Genomic DNA, 24,960 nt, shown 5'->3' with positions numbered 1-24,960 from the left:
ATTTCCTTTTTTCTTTTTGATTTTTGTTAAGAGTCCTGAAATAATTACACACTAACTGTCCTCTGTCCTCCGCCCCCTTCCCCCAGCCCCCAAGAACTTCACAATAAATCATTTCACTTCCCTTGCTACTGGATGTCAGCTGAATTTGAGGGCACTGCTCTCAGAGAAGCCACTTTTTCCTCCCTCCCTCCCTTGCTTCTCTCCCTCCCTCTCTCCTCCTTCTCTCTCTCTCCCTCTCTCCCTCTCTCTCTCTTCTTGATCAGCCTTCTTTACTCTATCTTAGATTTAGGAATGCACCAAAGGTAATGTAGAAGCCTATCAAAGAGCAGGGGCACAGTGCCCACGACTGAAAAAAAAAAAAAAAGATGAAGATAAACCCGTAGGAAAAATGATCTGCTACACTGGCGATTTTAAGAAGGCAGGTTTGGGTGAATTCTGAAAAAAAAAAAAATATACAGCAATAAAAGCCTTTTAAACACAAAAACTAAGCCGAACTTTCTACCACCGCAGGTGAAATCAGAGAGGACATGGTTACAAGAGTCTGCCTCAGGGGAACGTAAACACCTAGCGCTGGCAACAGGCACAGCGAGCACTGAGGGTTTCCAGGTAGATTTTTGGAAGGGTCTCCAAACCAGGTTTTGTCTGAGCGATGCTGACATTTTTGAGGGGAGTTAGAGACAATGGAAAAGGCTTGGTGAACCAGCTGATAGGTCGGCACGGAAAGGGGGCGCCTTCCGGAGAGGATAGTTTTGAGCCACATTATTTTAACCCTTCGTGCACCAGTTCGGCGCGCTCCACGCCAATCGGAGCAGAGAAAACAAACCCACCAAGATTTCCCGGTTTAACTCTGCCCCAGGGAGCGCCTCACGGTTTGACAGAGCAGGGCGGACTCCTAGTTGGTGGCCCAGGATGGAATTTCAGGGACGAGAACAGGAGAATTCCGCCTTATAAAGGACTGAGGCGTTAGGGGGGAGTGGGGGAGGGAGAGATGGAGAAAATAAAGTAGAAAGCGCACGTCTTAACGTCTGCGGACTCTCAAGGACACGGCTGGACTGGAGGTGGACGGGGCGCAGCTCAGCGAAACCGGAGCAGGGTGGGCGAGCCCCGGAGCCGTCGCGGCGGTGCGAGCGCGGGGCAGCGCGACACCTCGGGGCACGGAAGCGAACGAGACTGGGCACTTACTTTCGGAGGGGAAGTAGGACGGCATGTCTATCTTGTAGACCTCCTTGGCGTAGTACTCCTCGTCGCTCCTCTCGCGCTCGCAGGCGGCCGCCCTCCGGCTCGCCTTCTCCTGGAGCAAGTCCCTGGTGCTGTTGTAGATGGAGATCACCTCCGGGGGCACTTCCTCGGGCTCGGGATAGTCTTCTGGGGGGCTGGTGAGCTTCAGCTTGCTTAGGATCTGCCCGCGGATCGCCTCGATCCTCTTGCGCATGAACTGGTCCATATCGAGTGTGCTGCAGGTAGACAGGCTGAGCGCCACCGTGACCAGATGCAGGATCAGAAAAGCGCTCAGCACACAGTAGTGCATTTTTTTTTTAAAAAAGGTAGAAAAAAGTCCTTTTAAAAAATGAAAAATAAAAAGAAACCAACAATTCTCAAAGTGCAGATCAGGTGGAGCTGTTTGTTTGTTTGTTTTTTTAATGCGAAACTTTTGCAAACGATCGAGGGTCGATGCCAGATAGAAAATGTAGTTTGCTTGAATTCCTTCAAAAAGAAAATGCAAGGAGTTCCCAAACTGGAAACATTAATAAGGCATGGGCAGGGGGAACCCTGACTTTGGAAAGCAAGAAAAAAAGATTCTCTTGGAGTGACGAGGTGGGGGGAAAAGGGACGAGTGGCTATAAGGCAGAAATAAATTTAAGAGGAGGAAATGGAGTTCAGTGTGTCAGTCCCGGGTGCCGAGTGGCGGATCTGAACTCGGATCCTCCGGCCAAAAGGGAAGAGATGAAAAGGTCCCGGGGCTGGCAGCTGGCGACCTGACTGGAGGGGCGCCGCCGAGGCTGACCCGAGCAGTAATTTATATATTTAAAGAAAGAGCGGTTCGGCCGTGCCTTCCACTGCGGCGCTCAGAGCAGGGGCAGCGGCAGCTCCAGGGCAGAGGAGCGCACACGTGTGTGTATGAGTGTGTGTGTGTGTGTGTGTGTGTGTGCGCGCGCGCGCGCGTGCGCGCTCTGGGGACGAGCCCGGCGCGCCGCGAGGAGGCGGATGCGCTTCGCACGGCGCCCGGGACGCGATCGGGTGCTGCAGGGGCCGTGGACACGGCCGAGGGGGCGAGGATCCTGCTCCCGGAGCTCCGCGCTGTGGCCGCAGGGTTACTCCACGTTGCTGGTCGGTCCCGCCGCCGCCGCCGCCGCCGCCGCCGCCGCCGGCAAACGCGTCCAGCCTCCAGCTCCCTCCTTCTCCTGCACCTCCTTCTGCTCTCGCTCCAGAAGCCAACCCGGCACCAGAAGATCAGCCGCCGCCGCCGCCGCCTGCACCCCCTGCGGACCACAACAGCAGCCCGGGAGACACGCTGGCTGGGGAGTTTTATTCCTAAGAGGGTCGCGAAGGGGCTCCCTTGGACTCCCACCCTTTTCCAACCTCTCCTGGTTTCTCTCCCACTTAGACCTTCTCGCTTAGGGGAGGTAGGCACTTGCCACCCTGAAATAGACTCTCGTTCCTTCTCTGCCTTTCTGCAGCCGGGAAGCCCCCGTTAGTTCCCGAACGGATCCTTAGACCGTTACTCTGACGTTCTCCATCCTTCTCCCTGCCTCTTTCACTTGCGCTCTTGCTCTGCTCTCGCTCGCTTTCCTTCCTTCTATTTCTCTCTCTTGTTGGGAGCTTCTGGAGCTCCGCTCCGCTCCCAGCGAACCTTCTGCTGCCAGCAGATAACATCACGATCTTGCCGGGGAGGGGAGATTTATAAGTTCTCTCTGGACCACGTGTTTGCCTTCAACAAAGTGACGTGCTAGGATTACAGTCAGAAGTCCTCTCGTTACTTAGACCACGAGCTCTCCCCGAACCGTGGAGGGGGTGTGGAAATGAGGATGGCTGTTGGGAACGGAGGCAGGAGGTGGAGTGTGCGCCCTGACAACAGTGATTTACGGTATCTACTTCCTATGGTCATATAGTTCTGGATAGGTCTGTCGAAAGACAGCTATCAAAGCTCCCCGTTTTTACTTAGTGTAGCTCACTTGAATCACTTGCTCTGGAATGGAAGTCTTCCCTCCTGTATTGTGTGTACACACGTACACACAGCACCCCTATGCCAGGAACACCAGGCTATTTATGCCAGGTCGGCACGGAAGAGAATATCTTCTCATCGAAGTCTCCTGTACCTACCTTTTTAATTTCCTGGGATTTCATATCCTAGAATTTATAATCGAGTCCTCTGTGAATACTGGAAAACAGAGATTCTTAACAAACAAAAACCCACGTAAATAATAAAATCTACTTGTTTTACGGTTTTAAATTATTATCTTCATTGGTACCTATGCCACTTTTAGTATGGCTTTCTCTTCTTTCTAGGTTAGACGTTATCAACCAACTTCATTCTTTCCACAGCATACATCCAGGAAGCAGAAATTTTATGTCTGCTGTCTGCTGTCATACACTACACATAACTTAAAATTTTCTATTTCAACCTACTCCAAATTAGATGAATACAAGAATTCTTGTCACTGGTCAATTATCCCCATTTCCATTATTTTACCTTTAGTTACTCAAAGTCAACATTTTCATTTCATTTCAACATGTGGCCATACTGACTAGACAGATGATTTAAACTGGAAATTCTGCTCAGATTTCCCCCAAACTCAAGGCCTCAATATTATTCCCTAGTGCAACTTTCCATGACTTTTTAAATTTACACTTCAAATGTGTATGGGGTCTCTATCATTAAGTAGGCAGTTGAATAAATAGCAGTAACAATAGCTGACATACTACACTTAGTAATGTGTATATATAGAGAGAGTTATTTAATATCCACAACAATGTTACATGGTAGGTATTCTGTTCAAGTACTCTGTTCAAGACCTCAGTAAGTGGCAGAGGTGGTCAGGATCCGTTGTCTACGTTCGGACCCACCAGGTACTTCAAAGAAACACTGGTTCCACAATATGTTCTCACAAAAGAATTTGATAGCCAAATGAGTTTGAGAAATAGGAGGTACCCTATTGTCTTTTAAAGGTTCAGGATTCCTTTCACATTACAGGGACTGAGAACCCCTCAGAAAAGAAAAAATGTCAACTCTTTTAACCCAGCATTTCCTAAACCCCTTTGAACATGGAATTGTCTCCTGCTGATAATTGGAAAACTCAAATAAGGGAATTGTTTTAACCCATTTCTGAATAATTCCAAGAAGTATGTACAAATCAACATAAGTAGGCCCCCTTCCTTGAGACAAGTTTAAAAATGAAATAGCTTGGAAGAAGACAACCAGCTATCATCCCAATAACCAAAGCAAAATATAATCAAGAGGAACTTCTGGCAGACTAATATTTTATCAAATTAAGTCATCTGTTTGAGTCCAGTTTGAGAACTGCAGTAATCCTGCTATAAAGAGGACAAAAAGCGAATATTCCCACATCTGGGAATATCCCCACATCTCTAGCAGGAGCTACAAACCACCACTTCTGAGTAAGGATGTTGACTTGGAAGATGGCTGGTTTCCCAAGTTAGCTCTCACTGTATTCTGAGGGTGTAGGCTCAGTCTTCCTTCAAGCCAGAGAGCATCTATCACTCAACATTTACAGAATATGTTGTGCAAACAAAAATAGATACCCCTTAGGTAAAGTGGTTCAGATTAGGGTATGGACAGGGCAGCCAAAGTCCATCTACATCACTTCTGGTAAAATAACTTACTATAAATATAAACATCCATGTTCTGGTTCATTATAGTTGGTTGAACACTTATTGCTTACTTACAACTCTTTTAGACCTGGGACTCCTGACCTATTCCTAAGAATCTACTTTAACATCCCCAATGCTCAGGAGAGTAAGACAGGAGGGGTTGGTGACATCTATTATGGGGATGAGTATGCATAGTGAGTACAGTGGAGCAGGAGACCTTCCCTGCTTCTCAGGGGAGGAGCTTTTTAAGGATGCAACAAGCAAGACTGCCAGATTATGATTACTCTTTGATAATCATAAACGATCCTTTCTTCTATTAAGTAACACTTTTAAGATCGCTATTCAAAGGGAAAAATATTCATTAAATTGAAATCTAGTGTACTGAGAACTCCATACACTTTCTGGCAAAAGGGTGTTTGAATGATATATACCATCTTGATTTCCTCAAGGAAGCTGCAGAGAACAGAGGTTAAAGAGACATGCCCCAGAGGCAAGATTTCTTGGGTTCAGATTTTTATCATTCACTGGCTTTGTGATCCTGACCAAGTTAGTAACTATCTGTTAGTTTCTTCATCTGTGGAATGGGGATAATAACAGCACCATCTACACTAAGATTACCATGGGGACTAAATACACAACGTACAGAAGACATGTACAACAAAATCTAGCACTTAGTATGTGCTCATTAAGGGAAATACTACTCAACCCAAATTTACTTCACGGTTATGCCTCCTAGTGGTTTCTGCAGGCATGTGCTCATTATTTTAAACATGATGGTATTTTGTCCCCAGTAATTGTAGGCAAAAAGGACAAGAAAACATACTTTTGATACTTTTGGAACACTAAAAGGCTATCAAAGATTTGTTAAACACCCAAGATTAAAATCTTGGCATGGAATTCTTTCTAAATCAGAGAGGCACAGAATGCAGCTGTTTCAATCCACAGACCTTCTGTAGATGTAAATCCGTCTTTTCACTTAAGTGATATAGAATTCCTAGAAGAGGCTTAAACAAAACTACTCATCCTTGCCTGGACTTTTATTCCTGTAGACTATACCAACAGTCTGTGACCTAACAGCTCCTTCCTAACTCTGATGAAAAGCATCCCATGATAGTTTCAAGCATTAAAAACCAGAAAGTGGGGAAAATAAGTATATGGAGCTACTGTAATTTATCACATCTTTCTCCAAGTAGTGACACCTGATCAATAAAAAAAAAATTAATAAAAAATACACCAAAAGGTTTTTAGGTTCTTAAAATTTGGGGGCCAGTGTTGTGGCATAGCAGATAAAGCTCCTGCTTGCGATGCTGACATTCCTTATGAGTGCTGGTTCATGTCCCAGCTGATCCATTTCCCATCCAGCTCCCTGCTGACGACCTGGGAAAATGGGCCCCTGACACCCACGTGGGAGACTGGGATGAAGCTCTTGGTTCCTGGCTTCAGCCTGCCCCAGTCCTGGCCATTGCAGCCATTTGGGGAGTGAATCAGCAGATGGAAGATCTCTCTCTCCTCTCTGCCTCTCTGTAACTCTGCCTTTCAAATAAATAAATAAATGAATATTTTTTTTTAAAAAGTACTTGCAATTTAACCTTGGATACGAAACTCAAGAACAATGTTTGGTCTATATCAATTTTGTGCCATGTTCTGTATGCATTTCTATAGATGGACAAGTTTATCAATGAAATAATAACTACAGAAAATTATTACCTAGAATAATTATCTTAGAATAATAAAATGAGTGATTTCCTCATGAAATGTAATTAATTCCATTTTATATCTACAGAAAATGATGAGGAAAAAGGAAGGAAGAATGGGCAGAGAAGAAAATGGAAGAGGGAGAAGGGCCTGAAGAGATCAGAGATGGTAAGAGATAATGTGATAAACTCAAAGAGATAGGGTCCAGAAAAGCAGAATGTATCAGTTGGCTGAAAGTCTGTAAAGAGGTAAGCTTTCCTTTAATGACACACTGTGGCAACATTATCTCACCTTTTGGAATCATGATTGCTTCTTTGGGCTTTTGGGCTACTCATACCTCAACATTTTCAGCTCTCTGTTAAAGAGACTCAACAAGAATAAAGTCTTTCTTTGGGAGGAAGAAGATTTCAGCCAAGTAAACGTAAAAGATGACAGAGAAAACATAATGATGTTCTCATCATGAAAATGAATATAAAATAAGAGTGGAATTATTTTTTGACCCTTAAATGAATTTTTAAATCATCTCAGTGGGATCTATAGTTTTTGTAAGGTTCCAAATGTGTAAATATCCACTAGCAAAATTAATGACCTGTATTTCGAACAACTTTGCTTTTCAGGTATCTCCATTAGCCTACAATTTAAAAATGAAAACAAGAACAGGTGTTTAATCAAGTGGCTAATTTGCTGGTTAATATGCACTTCCCACATCCAAGTGCCTGGGTTCAACTCTCCGTTCCTGACTGCAGCCCCTGAAAACCAGGAGTGATGATTCATGTAGTTGGGATGCTGCCACCCGTAAGCCAGATCTAGACTGAGTACCCAGCTTCCAGCTATAGCCTAGGCCCAGTCCTGACCTTTGTGGGCATTTAGGGAGTGGAGCAACAGAAGGGAGCAAGCTCTCTGCTTCTCAAATAAAAAATGAATTATTAAAAAAATAAAAAAGCAAAGGGGCCATAAGTAACTAAGATAGAATAAAAACTAGTATTTCTAAAAACAAAAGCATATGTTAGTATTTTTTAAAGCACAAGCTGCATGACTTGTGAAATTGGAGACTACTGACTACAAATTCTCTTATTTCGAGTCATAGAAAACAAAGTTCTAAAACTTGAAGACTTGAGATTTTTATAACTAGGGTTATTACATATCTTATCACACAAGTTTGAGCACTTCTCAGAGTGAAGAGGATGCCATTCATAATACATTAAAGCAATGAAAGCAAACAAAGATCATCCCAGAAAGTCACCCTATTTAAAATAAACCATTTTCAAATCTGAATCTGTAAGAATACATCAGTTAGGCTTTCAGCTTTTTTTGGTTACAATGGTAATACTAGACTTAAATTTTGAACATTTCCAAGCCTTTTTTACTCTTTACTTATACAGCAGATTCTAAAAACCACTATTGGAACTACATTTTGAAAATGCTTAATGAGCACAATTTTAGCATTGATGTAAACCTGCACCACCACAAAAATGAAGCTCCCAAGAGTTGGTTGGTCAAGATTCTTTTGTGTTCCATGAAAGTCAATCTCCCACGTCAACAGGAGTAGGATAAACCTAATAATGATGGGGATTAACATGCATTGTGTATACTGTGAGTGCAGCCAGAAAATTTCACTTTAAACTTTGAAAAATGAACAATGGATAAGAATCTCAAAGATAAAAATGATTTCTGCCACTTCCTATTTTGGTGCCAGTATCGAAAGAACATAATGTTTTTGTTTGTCATCTAGTACTTACAGGTCATACAATACTGGCCTGTTACATTTTCTTTTTTAATAAACAGTAACTGCTTCACAAAACCAGAGATACCTGTAAAGTAACTGAAAGGGTTGCTCCCAATAACCTCAAATTTTTTGTTATCAGAAGTCTTTCCTTTCTTGTTGTTTCTTTCTAAATTATCTCAATTATATCTGTGTCTTTTTAACTACGAAGGCAATGCCTTTAGAGTATTCCTATCAAATGGCAAGCTATTTGCCATAAACCAAAGGAATAAATCCAGAAATGCATGAGTTAGTGTGAAATGAAGATACTTCAGCACTACACAAAAATGATTTGGGCTGCTAGGTTATTAGAGATAAAAAAAAAATTGGTATTTGTTTCTTTAAGAGGTCTTTTAAAATTTTAATCATGATCATTAAATAAGACTTAAAGTTCAATCTAGTTACTTGGACAGCTGTTCAACAATCAAGTCTAATCAATGTCAGTTATGCTGACTGTTTAGAAACTAGCCACTGTTAGTTGTGGGGGAAAATTATATCAATCAGTTGATTCAATGACAGCCTAAATCCTGCCACCTAGGGGAGAGGAGTGGTATAGTCTTTTAACATCATATTTCAGAAAACCAATTTGCTTGTTTTAGTATTTTCATCACAGCTCAGTGTACAGCAACAATTCAATTGCCCGCAGTAAAAACTTTTTAAAAAATCTTAATATACTTAATCTCACTTCAAGAGTATTTTCCACTGATTTGTTGTTACAGCACTATAATTTAATGTAAATACTGTTAGAATCTACACTTTAGAACAGATCCTACATCCAGAGCAATGGTACATTCTCCCTCTCTTTTTTAAAAATATTTTTAAAATTTATTTGACAGATAGAGTTAGACAGTGAGAGACAAAGAGAAAGGTCTTCCATTCGTTGGTTCACCCCACAAATGGCTGCCACAGCCGGAGCTATGCCGATCCGAAGCCAGGAGACAGGTGCCTCCCCTACCCCCGGTCTTCCATGCGGGTGCAGGGGCCCAAGCATCCACTGCCTTCCCCGGGCCACAGCAGAGAGTTGGACTGGAAGAGGAGTAACCGGGCCTAGAACTCGGTGCCCATATTGGATACCGCCACCGCAGGCAGAGGATTAACCTAGTGAGCCACGGCGCCGACCCCGGAACATTCTCAATTATAAAGTTTTAGTTAACCTGTTATCTTTTAGATAATCATTGTAATTTAAAATCTAGTCTTCATTTGTAATTTGAATTTGTATCTCCTTAATAGCAAAATATCGTTTATATCTTGATATCATTTAATGTCATTAAACAAACAAGTGTTATCTTAGTAATAAAAACTGTAACAATATAGTCCATTTCCAATATACAAAACTATTGGACATCACTCCAGAAGTTAAAGTAGTTCCTTTCTGCACCACCTAGATAACCAAAATGTAAAGTTTTAATAATCACACATGATTAGATAAGACTTATAAAAAATTTCCCGATAACATACCGTACAATAAATTGAAAGCAGTGGTCAAAATGAGCCCTGTGGTGATGTTATCTCTAAATTTTTTCACCTTTTGATACATGGCACCCATTATCCTCCACTGGCCACAGGTTCATGTCATACTTAAATGAGACAAACAAATGAACAAACGAAAACACGTGAAGATGTCAATTTACTGTTAAAGTGTTTAATTTCTAGACTCTCATTTGTTCTAAGACAAAAAAGATGCACTTTGCTCACATCCTGTTGTCAGAGTGGCTGAGTGTGAGTTGTGGCTCTACTCCCAATTTCAGCTTCCTGCTGACGGGCACTGTTGGAGGCAGTAGGTGATGGTTCAAATATTTGGGTCCCTAACTACATCACAAATCCAGATTGAATTCCTGGCTCTAGACTTCAGCCTGACCCAGGTCTAGCTGTTGTGGGCATTCAGGGAGTCAATCGATGGTTAGGAGACCTCTCTTCCTTTCAAATGAGAGAAATAAATTTTTAAAATTAAAAATAAAGAACAGATAATATGAGCAATCGTTGTATTGAGACTCAAGCCTGAAATTGATAAATTCTTCTTGTGTGACCTTACGTTACTTAACTGTGTGTATTATCTCATCTGTACAATATGAAGAGCACCTACTTCAGAGGGTAATTAGGAAGGTTGTATGAGCTAAGGGCATTCTATGACTTGTAAATAGTATCCGGCATACAATAAACATTATATAAATATTTGCTGTTAGTATTACATGTTCAGTTCCAACTTTTACTTGACTGAGTGATGGGACTATGCAAAAATAAGATGGCTAAAAAAATAGTAACAATATTTTAAAAATACAGCAGTATCCTTTATCCTTAGGGGATATCTTCCAAGAACCCCAGTGAAAGTCTGAAACCATGGATCATTCTGGATCCAATACCTGCTCTTCTGTTCTATGTATACACAACTATGATGAAGTTTATTCCATTCATTAGCCACAATTAAGAGTTGAATGTAACAATAAATTATGACAATATATTGTAATAACAAGAAGATAATTTTTCTCAAAAATTATATTGTACTGTGGATCTTAGCAACAGAAGCTTGTTTTTTTGTTCTTTCCTTATCAAATCAGGAACTTTCACCTTTTCACTTTAAGAAAGCACTTTACACCTTGTCTTTACAATTACCTGAATTGGCAACATCACTGCTCTTGCAATTTTGAGCCTTTACTAAGGAAAATAATCAGCTTTATTTGAATACAAGCACTAGATTACTCCACCAGTAGATCTGATAAGATGGCTAAGTGATTAATAAGTGGGTAGCATATACAGCCTGGATATGCTGGAAAAGTGATGATTCACATTATGGGTGGGACAATACAAGATTTCATCATTCTACTCAGAACAATAGTATGCAATTTAAACCTTAGGGATTCCTTATTTCTGGAGTGTTCTATTTAAAATTTTCAGACTATGGCTGACCATAAGTAACTGAAAACAAAGTAAAATTATAGTTAAGAGGGACTATGTGAATCAAGAAAACAGAGGTTTCCATCAATTTTTTTTTAATCAAGAGGTACAAGACAGTGGAAAAGTCAAAACTTTTTATGTCCCATGTTCATTGAAGGATAATTAGCAACATTTTCAAGAGTAATATTCTATAAAAGAGGACTCATCTGCTATCTATTGAACTTCTCTACCTATCAACCCTAACAGTATTCTATTAAACTATTATTTCAAGTTTGGGTTCTAGAGCAAAGTAGGCAAAAGCATATTTTAGGATCTGTACATCAGCATCACTTCATTCAAGGTACTACCTGTCTTTTCAGATTATCAAAGATTACATTCTTTAAAAAAGATGTATTATTATATGCTTATATTCATGTAATGTATTCTTGGCACTTTCTGCTATCCATATTTTAAATCTTACATTTTCAGTCACCAAATAACTGATACATGTGTTTTGACCAGTCTTCACTGCCAACGTTTTAAATGACAGCAAAAAAATGAAATTCCAGTTTATGTAAATGTCCTCATATCATTGAATTTGTAGGACACTTAAAATTTCTGGCTGTTAAAAATAATGCTCTAAGATATTGTCTACATAACTTCTTCTATAAACCAGGTCCTTTTTCAAGGTTTATTTATTTTTCATTTTATATTTGGAAGGCAGAGAGACAGAGGTCTTCCATTTGCTGGTCACATCCCAAATGCCCCCAACAGCCAGAGCTGGGCCAAACTGAAGCTAGGAATATCAAGCTTAGGTCTCCCACATAAATGGCAGGGAAGCAAATACCTGAACCATCATCTGCTGCACCCCACTGTGAGCATCAGCAAGAAGCTGGGTTGGAAGCATGGTAGCTGGGATTTGATACAGATGTCCCGAGAGGATATTTAACTTCTTTGTCACACATTTGTCCCAATCAGGGCCTTTTTTGTAGGGTTTCCCAAAATATAATATTAGGCTTCAAAGTCTGTAAGTATAGCAATTAATCCTCCAGATGCATAACAGAGAACATCTCTACATACACCTGCACCCACATATCAGGCACTGTTTTTAGACAATGTTTGTATATTACTCCAATCCTTACTATATGATCCAGATAGCTTATCTGATTTACATGTTAGCCTCAAAATGTTTAAGAACTTTGTGGCAGGACACAACATTAGTAAGTCCAAACTAAAATCTGAAATCAGTTCTGATTCCAAAGTTATGCTCTAACAATGAATAGTGGTATTTCTTAGAATGTCCAATGTAAATATAAGTCAACTTATTGTGTAAGTGAAAGTTCTAAGGGATCAGGAAATGATAGCTATTACTCATGTAATCTAGTTATTCCTAGTATTCCTGACATTTTTACAGGACAGTATCCCACTGATTCTTTTGGACTATTGAGTTTTTATATTTATAATATACTTAACAGAGTCCAGTGTTATTGTACAAAGACAAATATTATTATGTAAAAAGGGCCCTTATGTTATGCCTGGTACTATTCAGTACTACAGGGGAACAGCTATGTCTGGCTGACTCGCTGAGGATTTCAAGCTGATGTCAATGCATTGTTTATGCCCTTTTCATGGGAGGGGATATATTTTTACCTAAAACTGAAGTCTGGTTCTACAAGCGCCAAGAGGCAACTGTATGGTAGCCTAAGGGTGAATCAACAGCTGCAAGGCCACCCACGCATGCGGACACAGCTCTCAGCTGTCTATTCAGTGTCTCGGTTGGTCCTGACCCCATACAAATTTGGTGTTCTCGCTTTGATGTTTAGGAACAGATTGCATTAAAAATGCAGGATAATGATTCAGGGGTTAAAGAAACTGTTATTTATACAAATGTGGTTAACACCTCATCATTTCAAACTGTGCTAGTAACGCTCATTGTACTCATTGTTTTCTATTTTTTTTTCTTGTTCTTCCCAAATCTGCAACCTACATTTGCTTTGGCATTATACTGCGTGTGTGCTACAAGAGAATGGAACTATTAGACAACTCCACAGTCCTGCAACTAAAGGCACTTCCTCTGGAAACCTAAATAAGCAGGCTCTGGACATACATACAAACCATGGGAATTCAATAATTACAAAACTGGTATCTTTTTTTGGCAGTTTTCAGTATGTCCTTTTGGTGCATGATAAACCTATTCTGGAGTAGGGCAGTAAGACTGAAAGCTTCAGATGAACAATACTGCAAAACAAATGTTATTTATTAGTAAGAGTGGCCTAATATTTAAAAGACAAAAGTTACTCCCAAGATATAATGTAATTATAAAGCAATTGTATCCTTTTCAAAGTATAAATAATGAAAAAAAATCAACAACTGCACCAGTGTTTGTGCCTAAATTGCAAACAAAAGTTTATGGAAAAAGCTCTAGATAGATTCCAAAATTACATTAGAAATATATGCTGTGTAGTTTTGTTCTGTTCACAGATGGAATAGACCTATTAGCCACATGACACTTTTGACTTTTGAAACTGAAAGTTAATTGATAACTAAATTAAAATTTCAGTTCCTCCACATCACTAGCCCCACTAAAAATATTTCATAGCCACGTGTGCTAGTGGATGCCATATTGGACAGCACAGACAAAACAGGTCCATTATCACAGAGAGCTCCACTGGAAAGCACTGATTTGGAAACTAAAATTATAAGTAACTATGCCCTCTCTTCTAATATATATCCTTGCTGATCTCATTCCATTGAAAATCAAACAGCATTTAGCAGAAAGCTAAATATATACTCTTGCTACGAAGAGGACAATGAAAAGGAAGAAACAGGAGGTGTTCAATGTTGAGCCAGATATTCTTAAAAAGCAAAACAAAATTTAAAAGGTTCACTGCATATCTAGATTTAAAAAACCCTAAAATCCAAATTACTTGAAATTATGTTTAGCGGACTAGATAAAAGGTATTGATGTGGTTCTCCTAGCAAGAAAGCACTCTTTAAAGAACATAAAATTATTTAACAACTGTTAATATAAATCTTCCATCTGTTTAATCTTACTAGACTCATTATATCAGCATTTTGTTGAAACATCAATCACGATTCTGTCTTATCACCTATCTCAAATACCATTTACTTCTAAATCTGGTCATAGTTTCCCCTGATTAGTGTTTACTGAAATTTCAAAAAGCTTACCCACTGAAAAAATTTACCAGGTCTACCTCTACTGTAATGGTCAGTAAGATTCATCCACTCAGCTGGCCAAATTTCAGGCTCCTGTTTTCTTGGGGAAGGAATGAGAGAGCTTTCTGTAGGCACGAAGTAGTTTTTCTCCTATTTCCAAAATTTGTTCCCACTACCATACTCACAGTATCTGCAGGGCCTACAAGCCTTTATGGCAATCTCTGACATACACAGTGGAGACAAATGCCTGTCACATTGATCCTAACAGATGAATCTGAGGGATGAGCACAAAGATTTCTGCTACACTCAAAGACAATTGTTTGCAAATAAAAACAAAGCTAACATACACAGTACTGAGAAATTTTAATAATCACAGCTGTAGACGGGTTTCATTATTCAAGACCTCTAGTAATAGGTAACTTAGACTCTACTACTACATTATTCAAATTTTTAAAATAGTTTTCTTAACAAAAAATGTTTAAGTCCTAGTAGACAACTGATTCACTTCAAGTTATCACTGTTCAACTAACTTGCTGTATATTCTTATCATACAGTGATTTAAATTATAGGAATCCAATTTTAAAAAAATATCTTTTTATTCTTTGTAGGAATAAAATGAACCTGTATTTTACCATTACAAAAAAAGAGATAATTCTAGCAAAGTTCAGGGAATAGATGCTCAATTAATGCTATCTAAATGTTTCACTTAGCTTTCTAATTTGATTAAGATATCTGTGTCAAGAAACAATGGTAGCTATTGTAATTTCACATCTAAATTTAAAATGAACAATTTATGCTATTTTATAATCACATACATATTTCCTTAAGAATCAACAAATGTTGAATATACATATATTGAATTTCCAACTGTTTGTTTTAAAAATTAGAATCATGTACCACAAACATGTTAATATACTTAGCACAATAACAGTACTAAGTACCATTAAATGATTGTCAATAAGATTCTGAAAAAAAAATGATTTCCCATTTTACTTATGATTCTTCCAACATTTATTTTCACAAAAGTAACAAAAACACACACAAGGAGGAAAAAAGTTACCCATAGGATACAAAAGTACCAGCTTTCTTATTTAATCTCCAAAAAACTTTTCCACAGAAATGTGCTTGCTCCTTGAAATTCCTTTATAGCATTTTCTTAGATCTTATAATTCCTTGAACTCTGTAGCAACACAATTTGTTTTTAGTTTGTCTATGTGTCCATACTTTAACCCTCTCTGTCATAGTTATGTTTTGCTAGGTCATCATCAGGCATCTAAAAATTGTAATCCAATGACTTTATAGTTAAGTACCGTCCTCACATCATGTAAAGACCAGCACAGGCAGCAGCATTTATTTAATTGGTAGCCACTGAATATTAAGTATAGCCATATGTACAACATATATTGATTGAAAATCCCTAAAAGGTTTCCCAAAATTTAAATATCCCTTTCTTTTCTGATCTGCTGAGACAAAATATTTTTAAATACTTCGACCTTCCCTCAAACAAACCTTTCAGAACTTTCTACTAAGTGATTTTAGGGTCTATGTACTGCAGATAACCTCTGAACCATTCTATCTAAAGGGTTTCCAAGGTATATTTTACAATATGTTTAATATCTAATACAGAATTCTAGGTAAACTGAAAATAAATTCTGTATACCAACTTTATACTAAAGAGCTAAATTACTAAGATATGTCAGCTATTTTCAGTACTAAATGGTCTGAGTTTCAAATTTCAATACTTAAAAACAATTAGTAACCAACATTAAACTATGCTAAATGCTTAGAATATCCACCCCAGCCTTCACTACTATATTACTTTATTTTTTTTACTTATAAGACTGTTTTATTTTCTCATCAATTCTCATGTAATGTGACACTAATACAAAGAGAGTAGATTCAAAGTAGTTCCTAGATACAATCCCAAAAGAATCTAACATCAGGAAGAAAAAAATCCTAATATTGCTATGTTTAGTTAAATGGAGGCGGGGATGGTAGGAATGAAGTTCTTACCTTTTTCCCCTTAGAGAATTTAAAGATAATGCAGAGAGACTCATCATAATTATTTATCTCACTGATGCCAAAAAATAATATTGCAGGTGAAGTATTTAGGGTAGAATGGACAGAGTTAGACTACTCAAAACATTCACATAAAGATACAGTTTCTCAAATAACAGGCTTGCTCTTAGATTTATATTTAGCACATGGTGATATTCATTTTTATATCCAAGATGCAGAAATACTTATAGAAGATATCTATATGACAAAAATTATTTCATGTAATTCATATATGCTTCACAGCCTTCTAATATAACTGATTTCCAATGGTATCATATAAAACTAAAAATTTTATTTATTTATTTAATTTATTTTATTTATTCAGGAAAAATTTTGCAAACTTTTTGTATGATGACCCAAGAATTGATTAATAACAAAATATAAAGTTTAATATTTAGTCCTGTGGAAAAATGAATTTTTAGGTTTTACACATTTTTCCCCCAAATTACCTATGAGTTAGGACACACTGAAATATTATCTAGTAGGATACTGAGCACTCCTGTATTTAACACTGAGGAATACCTGTTCGCATTTATTCATATTAAAGTGACAAGATGGCAGATCTATAATTTAATAAGATACTGAAGTTCAGAAGTTGGGACAAATACAAAATGTATTTTGAGCTTTGCCGTTTTAACCACTTTATATTTTGAGTGTCTACCTTTCTTCAAGATAACAAATACCAGGTCATGGACTAATTTAATGTTAGCCACATAATACTGGTAACACTCAAACGGGCTTAAAAATAGAAACATCTATGCTTTAGCACATTGTTTTGGGAGAAAATTATCCCTTCAATATATAATAGATGAAGTATGTACAACCGAGTGATAGGAAGGAACTATTTTTCTTATGGAAATGATGGAGAAAGGGATGGATCATTGTCGAAGAACAACTCACATTAATAAATAATTCCCTTACAAACTTGTAATCTGGAGTGAGTTTCACAGGAATTTTGGAATAATATTAAACAGTCTTACTTTTCTCTTCTGTTTTTAGTTCACAACTTGAAACTAAAAGCCACCCAATTTAATAACTTTTAAGGAAACAATATGCAATGAAGTGTCAAATCAGATGCAATATTACGATGCAAAATTACCTGGTACCTAACTCAATCATTTCATGGCTTAGGTTGACCATGAAAAAAGAATTTAAACTAACTCAAATGTTTTGGGAGATGAAAAGAGAGAGATTAGAACATATCAAATATGTTTCCTAAGAAAGCAAGTCTCTTGCATAAGATACACATGAAAATTTCCATCTCAATAAATCTTTCATGAAAAAAATTCTAAAAAGTAAATGTTAAGTACTTATTTATATTACTTAGTATATAAAAGGAAATATAAAAGTAGAGATCTAGTATTTTTAAATATCTATCAGACAAAATTAAATTCATCACACAAAATCAAAAAATTAATTTTACGCATAGGTTTCTCAATAGCTAACTAAAACAGACAAAAATATCCATCATTCCCAAAAGCTACAAACAAATAGTCTCTAAATTGGAAGGCGGAGAAATATTAACTTCAAAGAGTTCATTTTACTTATGAATTGGCAGTGCATGTCTAGCAACATTGGTGACACTGAAAGAACACAGCACAGACATGACCAATCTGTAAACATCTGACCATACTGGCACAATGTGGATCTTGCTGATCAAGTGGATATATTTTTTGTTGCAAATGTTTTGAGGAACAACGCCTAAAATTATACAAAAGTTGAAAATACAGTTTTAACAAAGTTTACATGTAAAGGGGGAACATCAAAGCTAGTAAGTCTTTTGGCTTTCTTACAAATGGTATCATTATAATTCCCAAACTGCCGGAGGACAGAGTATCTTTGTAGGAAAAATAAACTGAAAACTATGTTGCCTCTATTATTTTACACGTCGGAGTCACTTGCAGATTCTGGTCTGCTGTTATCTGGCCCATCACTTTCCTTGTCCCAGTCTTTCATAGATGCTCCCATCATGAAATCATCACGTAGGATCGTCCAACCTGGACCCTCTTCTGATTTCGCTTTAGTCTGAGGAAAATTGCAGAATCAAAACATTCAGAAGTCAAATCAATCATACGAAAATTAAAAAACCCAAGTTAACACAAATTTTTCAAAGCTTAGTTTTACAGTAGGGGTGAAATCAAACAAATTATAAAGTGACTTTATACACTATAATGAAATATGTATAATTATATGATAAAGAACTGTATGATAATAAAATTTGCAACCCTGTAAAAGAAACATGAAAACTAAACAAAAAACTTTTGTGGAGTAGGGGAGAAGTACAGTAAAATCTAGGTTTGGTATCAAATGTTTAAAATCTTTTAACAACCAAAATAGACTTTATAATGTTACACATTTAAACTTCAATAAAAACTTCTAAGAAATCTTTTGTCAAATTATTGAAACACACATAGGAACTGAACAAAGGTTTTTAACCCAAAATAGGATAAATGAAATAAGGAAACTAACTCTACTGTGCAAGAATTCAGCAGATGCTATCTCATTTGACATTTTATAAATATTTGAACTAAATGTTCTTTATTCAGGTTATAATATCACTGACTCAATCATGTGATCAAAGACTAACCATGTGTTAAAATACAAATAAGTAGGAAATAAATATAACAGGTAGTCAATTCATTTCATTTTAACCATAGGATTTTCCTAACAATATATAAGAGAACTTTAGACTTACATGGTACAACAGTACCACCTTGTGGTATTAATTAAGTAATACAATATATACAGCACTCTGAAGCTATGAGATGTTGTAATCATTCCACATTTGAAAACTGTGTCACAAGTGTTTAATTATGAGTGTTAGATATACAGTACTGAACAAAACAAAGCTGCTGTCTCATAGAGCAGTCTATGAAAGTCTATTCACTGCATTCTCAGAAATACAAAATTGTGAAAAAATATAAATATGAAAGAACACGTTGACATTCAGTTAGAAAATAGTGTTTTATTTTTACGGGTTACTAACCATGTAAAAAGCAGTTTTTAAAAGAGAAGATATTAAAGAGAGAGAGAGAGACAGAGAGAAAGGTCTTCCTTCCGTTGGTTCACCCCCCACAAAGGCTGCTACGGCTGGCGCGCTGCGCCGATCCAAAGCCAGGAGCCAGGTGCCTCCTCCTGGTCTCCCATGCGGGTGCAGGGCTCAAGCACTTGGGCTATCCTACACTGCACTCCTGGGCCACAGCAGAGAGCTGGCCTGGAAGAGGAGCAACAGGGACAGAATCTGGTGCCCCGACCTGGACTAGAACCCAGGGTGCCAGCACCGCAGGCGGAGGTTTAGCCTAGTGAGCCGCGGCGCGGGCCTGCTATAATAAATTATTTACCTAACTCTACAAAGCCTCCCTTTATTTTAAAAACGATGGTAACAAAACTGCTCATTCCATTAAAAAATACACTATTAAAACAGGAAAAATGTCCTATTGGGTCACTCCTGCCTTACTGGGATCAAAAAAAAAAAATCAAGTAGTTTACACTAAACATAACCTGATGACTAGAGAGCATATGAATGTGAATAATGATTTTAGAATGAATATAGAAAAGTCAAATATCAGCACATTTTATACTATGGTTTAACCAACATAAAGAAAGATGCAAAAATATGTTATTAAAAATAAATATTATTTCTTATATATTTATTAAAAATAAATGTTATTATTTCTCACACCACACTGACAGAATAATGAAGTAATAAGATAATTTAGAACTCCCTTCTGGGAATATGGTAACATCCTCTCTACATTTATATCTACAATGTCAAACCTGCACTTTTAAAACTTCTGCTTCTGTAAGATCAATTAACCTAATTGGATAAAAAGCAGTTTTCCCTGATCCAATCAAAGTTTTTTTCCCCCCCGATGGTCTCACCTTAAGTAAAAGAACAGTTAGTTTCTAATGAACAGAGATCCACTTAGAACCAATAATCACATCAATCACAATTAATGTAGTAATTAATTCAAAATTTAATTGTAATTGTATATGGCCATATCCAAATTATTGACTAGGAAAGACTTATCCTGAATTTAATATCTATAATTACATATGAACATGCACAACCTCAATAGTAAGCTTCCAAGTGTAATCAACTCTGACCAACATGGTTTTGATATGTCAACAGTAGGAAGATCCCACAAGACTGACCTCAATGCAGTTTCTACATGAACTCTCCCTGACAGTAGCCAACTTCTGTTGGACTCTGAGTTCTTCCTCTACCAGGTAGCACCAGAAAAGTTGTAAGCAACAGATGAAAGAATGGCAAAGGGAAGAAGAGGGGCAAGGAAGAGCAGGGACAAACCATGTAGTTCAGCAAGGAAGAACAGTAAATCAAAGACAATAATTCATTAATATGGTGAGATCAACTGTCTTGCATATTTGTCTTGAAAGATGGTTACCATAAACATAATTTAGGCAATGAGAACAATAATAAAATAAGTTCAAAATTTATTTCAATTATCCAATTTGAAGAGTAGTAAGTAAAATTCTATAGGGAAATTTTAGTGATGCTTTCCTTTTTTACCGTCAGTAGTAATACAGTCTGTGTCAGTGACTGTTATCCATTCTTAAATATTTGAGAGACAAAGGGAGAAAAAGAGGCAGACAGAGAACTCCATTCCACTAGATCAGTTCCCAAATGCCATGACAATCAGGGATGAGCCAGGGCTGAAGCCGTAAATTAAAAATTCAATCCAGGCGCCAATGCTGTGGCGCAGTAGGTTAATCCTCCCTCTGTGGCACTGGCATCCCATATGGGCACCGGTTCTAGTCCCAGCTGCTCCACTTCCAATCCAGCTCTCTGCTATGGCCTGGGAAAGCAGTAGAAGATGGCCCAACTCCTTGGGCCCCTGTACCCATGTGGGAGACCAGGGAGAAGCTCCCGGCTCCTGGCTTCGGATCGGCGCAGCTCCGGCTGTTGTGGCCATTTGGGGACTGACCCAGTAGACAGAAGACCTTTCTCTCTGTCTCTCTTTCTCACTGTCTGTAACTCTAACTTTCAAATAAATAAATAAAATCTTAAAAAAAAATTCAATCCAGTGTCCCACAGGGAAGGAACATAATCACTTTGAACTATCACTTTGGGCTCTAAAGGTCTGTAATAGCAGGAAGTTAAAGTTGGAGTCAGGTATTAGACCCAAGCACTTCAATGTGCAATGCAAGAATTCCAAATGAGGTTTTCACCACCAGGCCCAAATGCCTCCCCTGTATCAGTGATTCTTAAAAGTGTGATCATCAGATTAGTAGCAGCAACAGCAGCAGTAGCAGCACTTGAAAACTGGTTAAACAAAGGGATCACATAAACAAGAATAGTGTCTGCAAATACTAGCTGATAGAATAAAAAAGGGAGAGAACGATCCCACATGGGAAGTGAGATACACAGCAGACCCATAGAATGGCAGATATCTTAAACAGCACCCTGGCCTCAGAATCAGCCCTTAAGGCATGCGGATTTTGGCTGAAAAGCCCATGAGAGTATTTCAGGCATGGAAAGCCAAGACACTCTGGGGGGAAAAAAAAAAAAACCCTAAATGAAAGATTTCCATGAGTGAGATCCCAGTGGAAAAAACGGGTCATCAAAGAAGGAGGTACCTTTCTCTGAAGGGAGGAGAGAACTTCCACTTTGACCATGGCCTTGTCTAAATATGATCAGAGTCAGTGAACTCAGGGGGCTTCCAAAGCCTTGGCAGCTCATAAAAAGAGCCTAGGGTAATTACTGATGCCATAAACAAGAGTGTCAATTTGTTAAGTCAACAACAGGAGTCACTGTGCACTTACTCCTCATGTAGGATCTTTGTCCTTAGTGTGCTGTACATTGAGATTTAATGCCATAACTAGTACTCAAACAGTATTTTTCACTTTATGTTTCTGTGTGGGAGCAAACTGTTGAAATCTTTACTTAATGTATGCTAAACTGATCTTCTGTATATAAAGAGAATCGAAAACGAATCTTGATGTGAATGGAAGGGGAGGGTTGCGGGTGGGAGGGACGTTATGGGGGGAAAGCAATTGTAATCCATAAGCTGTACTTTGGAAATTTATATTCATTAAATAAAAGTTAAAAAAAAAAGTGATCAGTTTCAATTCATAACTGATCATAAAGATAGGATTAAGTGTTAAAAAAAATAAAAAATAAATTAAAAAAAAAAAAAAGAAAACTGGTTAAAAACTCAAGACCTTGGGCCCTATTCCAGAACTTTAGAAACCCCAGTGGTGGCCCAGCACTGCTTCTCTATGCCATCCAGTGATTCTAATACCACTAAAGCTTCAGAACCAGCAGTCTATGGAAGGACAAACATTTTTAACGATAGTTTTAATTCACTGTGGTAAGACCAAGTATACTTAATGGAAAAGAGGGAAAGATTTTAGACTTTACACTTCTGAAATGCAATTAGACCCTGTATTCCAATCATGCCTTAAGAATGGCATCATTCAAGTTATTATTTCAGGGATATTTTTATACTGTGAAGCAACAATTTGAAGAAAACTACAAAATTTAGCGTGGGTTAATATGTTCTAAAAACCAATATTTTATACAACACATGTCAAAACAGTGGCTCAAGAAATAAACATCTAACCCAGTAATTTCTAATGCCAACATGTGCTACAGAAATACATAGCAAGAAAAAAGGAGATAGCTCATGGTAAGGTAACAGTTCGACCATAAACATTACTCAACTGCAATACTCAATTTAGAAACTAGAGAAAAGTGATTTGTTGCTTTAAAAATATAATCCTCAGGGATAAGATCAAAGGAGACAACAACAACACAATTTCAGAAGGTGAAGCAGATGGCCTAGAATAAACTCAGTAAAAGCAAGAAAGCTGAATCCTAAGATTGCCAAGTGTTAAGCTAACAACTAATTCCACTTACATTGTAGGACCCACAGAAGAAAGAGGAAATGGCAATGTCAGATAGTTCTGGAAGTGAGGTTTAGAGCAGAATTACCAAAATAAAGAGAACTGAGCGAATGCTGAGAAGCAATTAGATCTCTAGATCCCTTCCCCGTTCCATACTACCCTCTCAGAAGACTGGAGGTTTAACCCCTGCAGAGGTAATGGGCTAACTCAGATGAAGACATATGATGTACAGAAAACAGTATTAGTTATGTACACACTCCAAATTATGAATCCCAGCTCTCTTCTAACACTGGACTCCCAAAATACTGGTAGACACATATTTTCCTCCAAGAGATCAGAGGAGTATTCTACAGAAAATCTGACCAGCTGCTAATAAGTACACCACACAGAGAACTCTGTAGTTGCAGCAGATGCCATTCACAAGCTGAAAGCTTCAAATGGCATTGTTAAGACTATTTGCTCTAATCATGAAGAGACACTTAAGGATTATTAGAAAGAAAATTACAACAAAAAATAAATAAATAAGCAACTTGTAGGAAAAAGCAGCTTTTCAAAATGAAATTTAAGGGAAAACGTCAATACTCTAAGTTAGAAAAATAGAAGTAGAAAGAAAGAGATAAAAAAGAAAAAAGCAACTAACTGGAAGACCAGTCAGAGAGGCTCAGTATACAAATAACAGCAGTTCCATAGACACCAAAGAGCAAAAATAGGTGGGAGAAAACTAATGAAGCATTCCAAGGAAATTCCCCAAAGTTAAAAGATACAAATTTCTAGATTTTATTGGGCATGTTGGATGCCCAATACACAAAATAAAAATAGACCCACATCAAGGACATCACTATAAATTTTCAAGAAAGCTGGAACTAAAACAATATCCCAAAGTTTCCAGAAAGAAACCAATCTACTTAAATACATACATACAATCAAGAATCAGATTGAATTCAGATTTTCCAATAGCAACCCTAAAAAAAAAAAGGAGCATAAAAATGCTGTCAAATACCAAAGTGAAATAATTTAAAGTTCAATACTCAGACACATTCAAGTACCTGGTTAGAATATGCACTTTCATATATGAAATAGTTTCAGACATATGAGGTCCCCAAGATGGTCCAACCCAGCCTTTTTCATAAACTACTGAGGATCTCATCTTCTGGATGATTTAAATCAAAAGGACATGGAACAAAAAAAATATAAAGTCCCCAAGAGGGGAGATGGGGATCTGCAGGATGAGAGTGAATGGAGGACTCCAGGTCGACAACTAGGCATTGGGCATAAAGAACACCTGAGCAGTGTCTTCAAGGGAAGGCACACAGAAAGTTATCATCACCATGCTATCTGCTACCATTACCATCATTTTAACATGACAAGCTCACAGGAGGACATGCTTCACCAAAAAAAAATCAATAAAATAACAACAACAAACAACAAAATGGCATAAACCAAGAAGATATAAGAACAAGAAATTAAAAATTCAATCCAGGATCAACTCCAAGAATCACAGGATATATAAGTACCAGAATGAGAGAGACATCACCTTAGACAAAGGAGAAGGAAGGCTTTCAGGACACACTAGCTTCAGACGAAATATACCTGAGGTTACTGGATTCTGAAAAACTAAAGAAACTAATATGAGAAATCAAGGCAATTTTAATAACTTCAGGAAAACAAGGAGAGGAAACATAAATATGGAACATGACCAC

General features: G+C 37.8%; 2 protein-coding genes and 1 long non-coding RNA gene across 6 annotated transcripts in view; 1 reads left to right on the top strand and 2 right to left on the bottom strand.

Annotated features, from left to right (window-relative positions):
- Positions 1-2,875, bottom strand: part of TGFB2 (transforming growth factor beta 2) — a 93,582-nt gene extending 90,707 nt beyond the window's left edge. For 2 of the 4 annotated variants that reach the window (XR_011381219.1, XM_008268050.4), the window contains exon 1: positions 1,183-2,875. Coding sequence is in view for 2 of the 4 variants with exons in the window: in XM_008268050.4 (XP_008266272.1) it covers positions 1,183-1,528 (346 nt within the window). In the remaining 2 variants the exon portion in view is untranslated. 4 annotated transcript variants of the gene reach the window in all.
- On the top strand, positions 2,869-16,176 carry LOC127483536 (uncharacterized). The gene is made up of 3 exons (XR_011381459.1): positions 2,869-3,085; positions 6,614-6,693; positions 13,182-16,176. It is a non-coding gene; the product is annotated as an uncharacterized lncRNA (long non-coding RNA).
- Positions 15,323-24,960, bottom strand: part of RRP15 (ribosomal RNA processing 15 homolog) — a 59,279-nt gene continuing 49,641 nt past the window's right edge. The window contains exon 5 of the mRNA XM_002717399.5: positions 15,323-18,418. Within this exon, the coding sequence (XP_002717445.1) occupies positions 18,275-18,418 (144 nt within the window). The 3' untranslated portion in view covers positions 15,323-18,274. The remainder of the gene's footprint in view (positions 18,419-24,960) is intronic.

The sequence above is a fragment of the Oryctolagus cuniculus genome, chromosome 13, assembly GCF_964237555.1.
Source record: "Oryctolagus cuniculus chromosome 13, mOryCun1.1, whole genome shotgun sequence".
Lineage (NCBI taxonomy): Eukaryota > Metazoa > Chordata > Mammalia > Lagomorpha > Leporidae > Oryctolagus > Oryctolagus cuniculus.
This window is presented reverse-complemented; position numbering and strand designations above follow the sequence as displayed.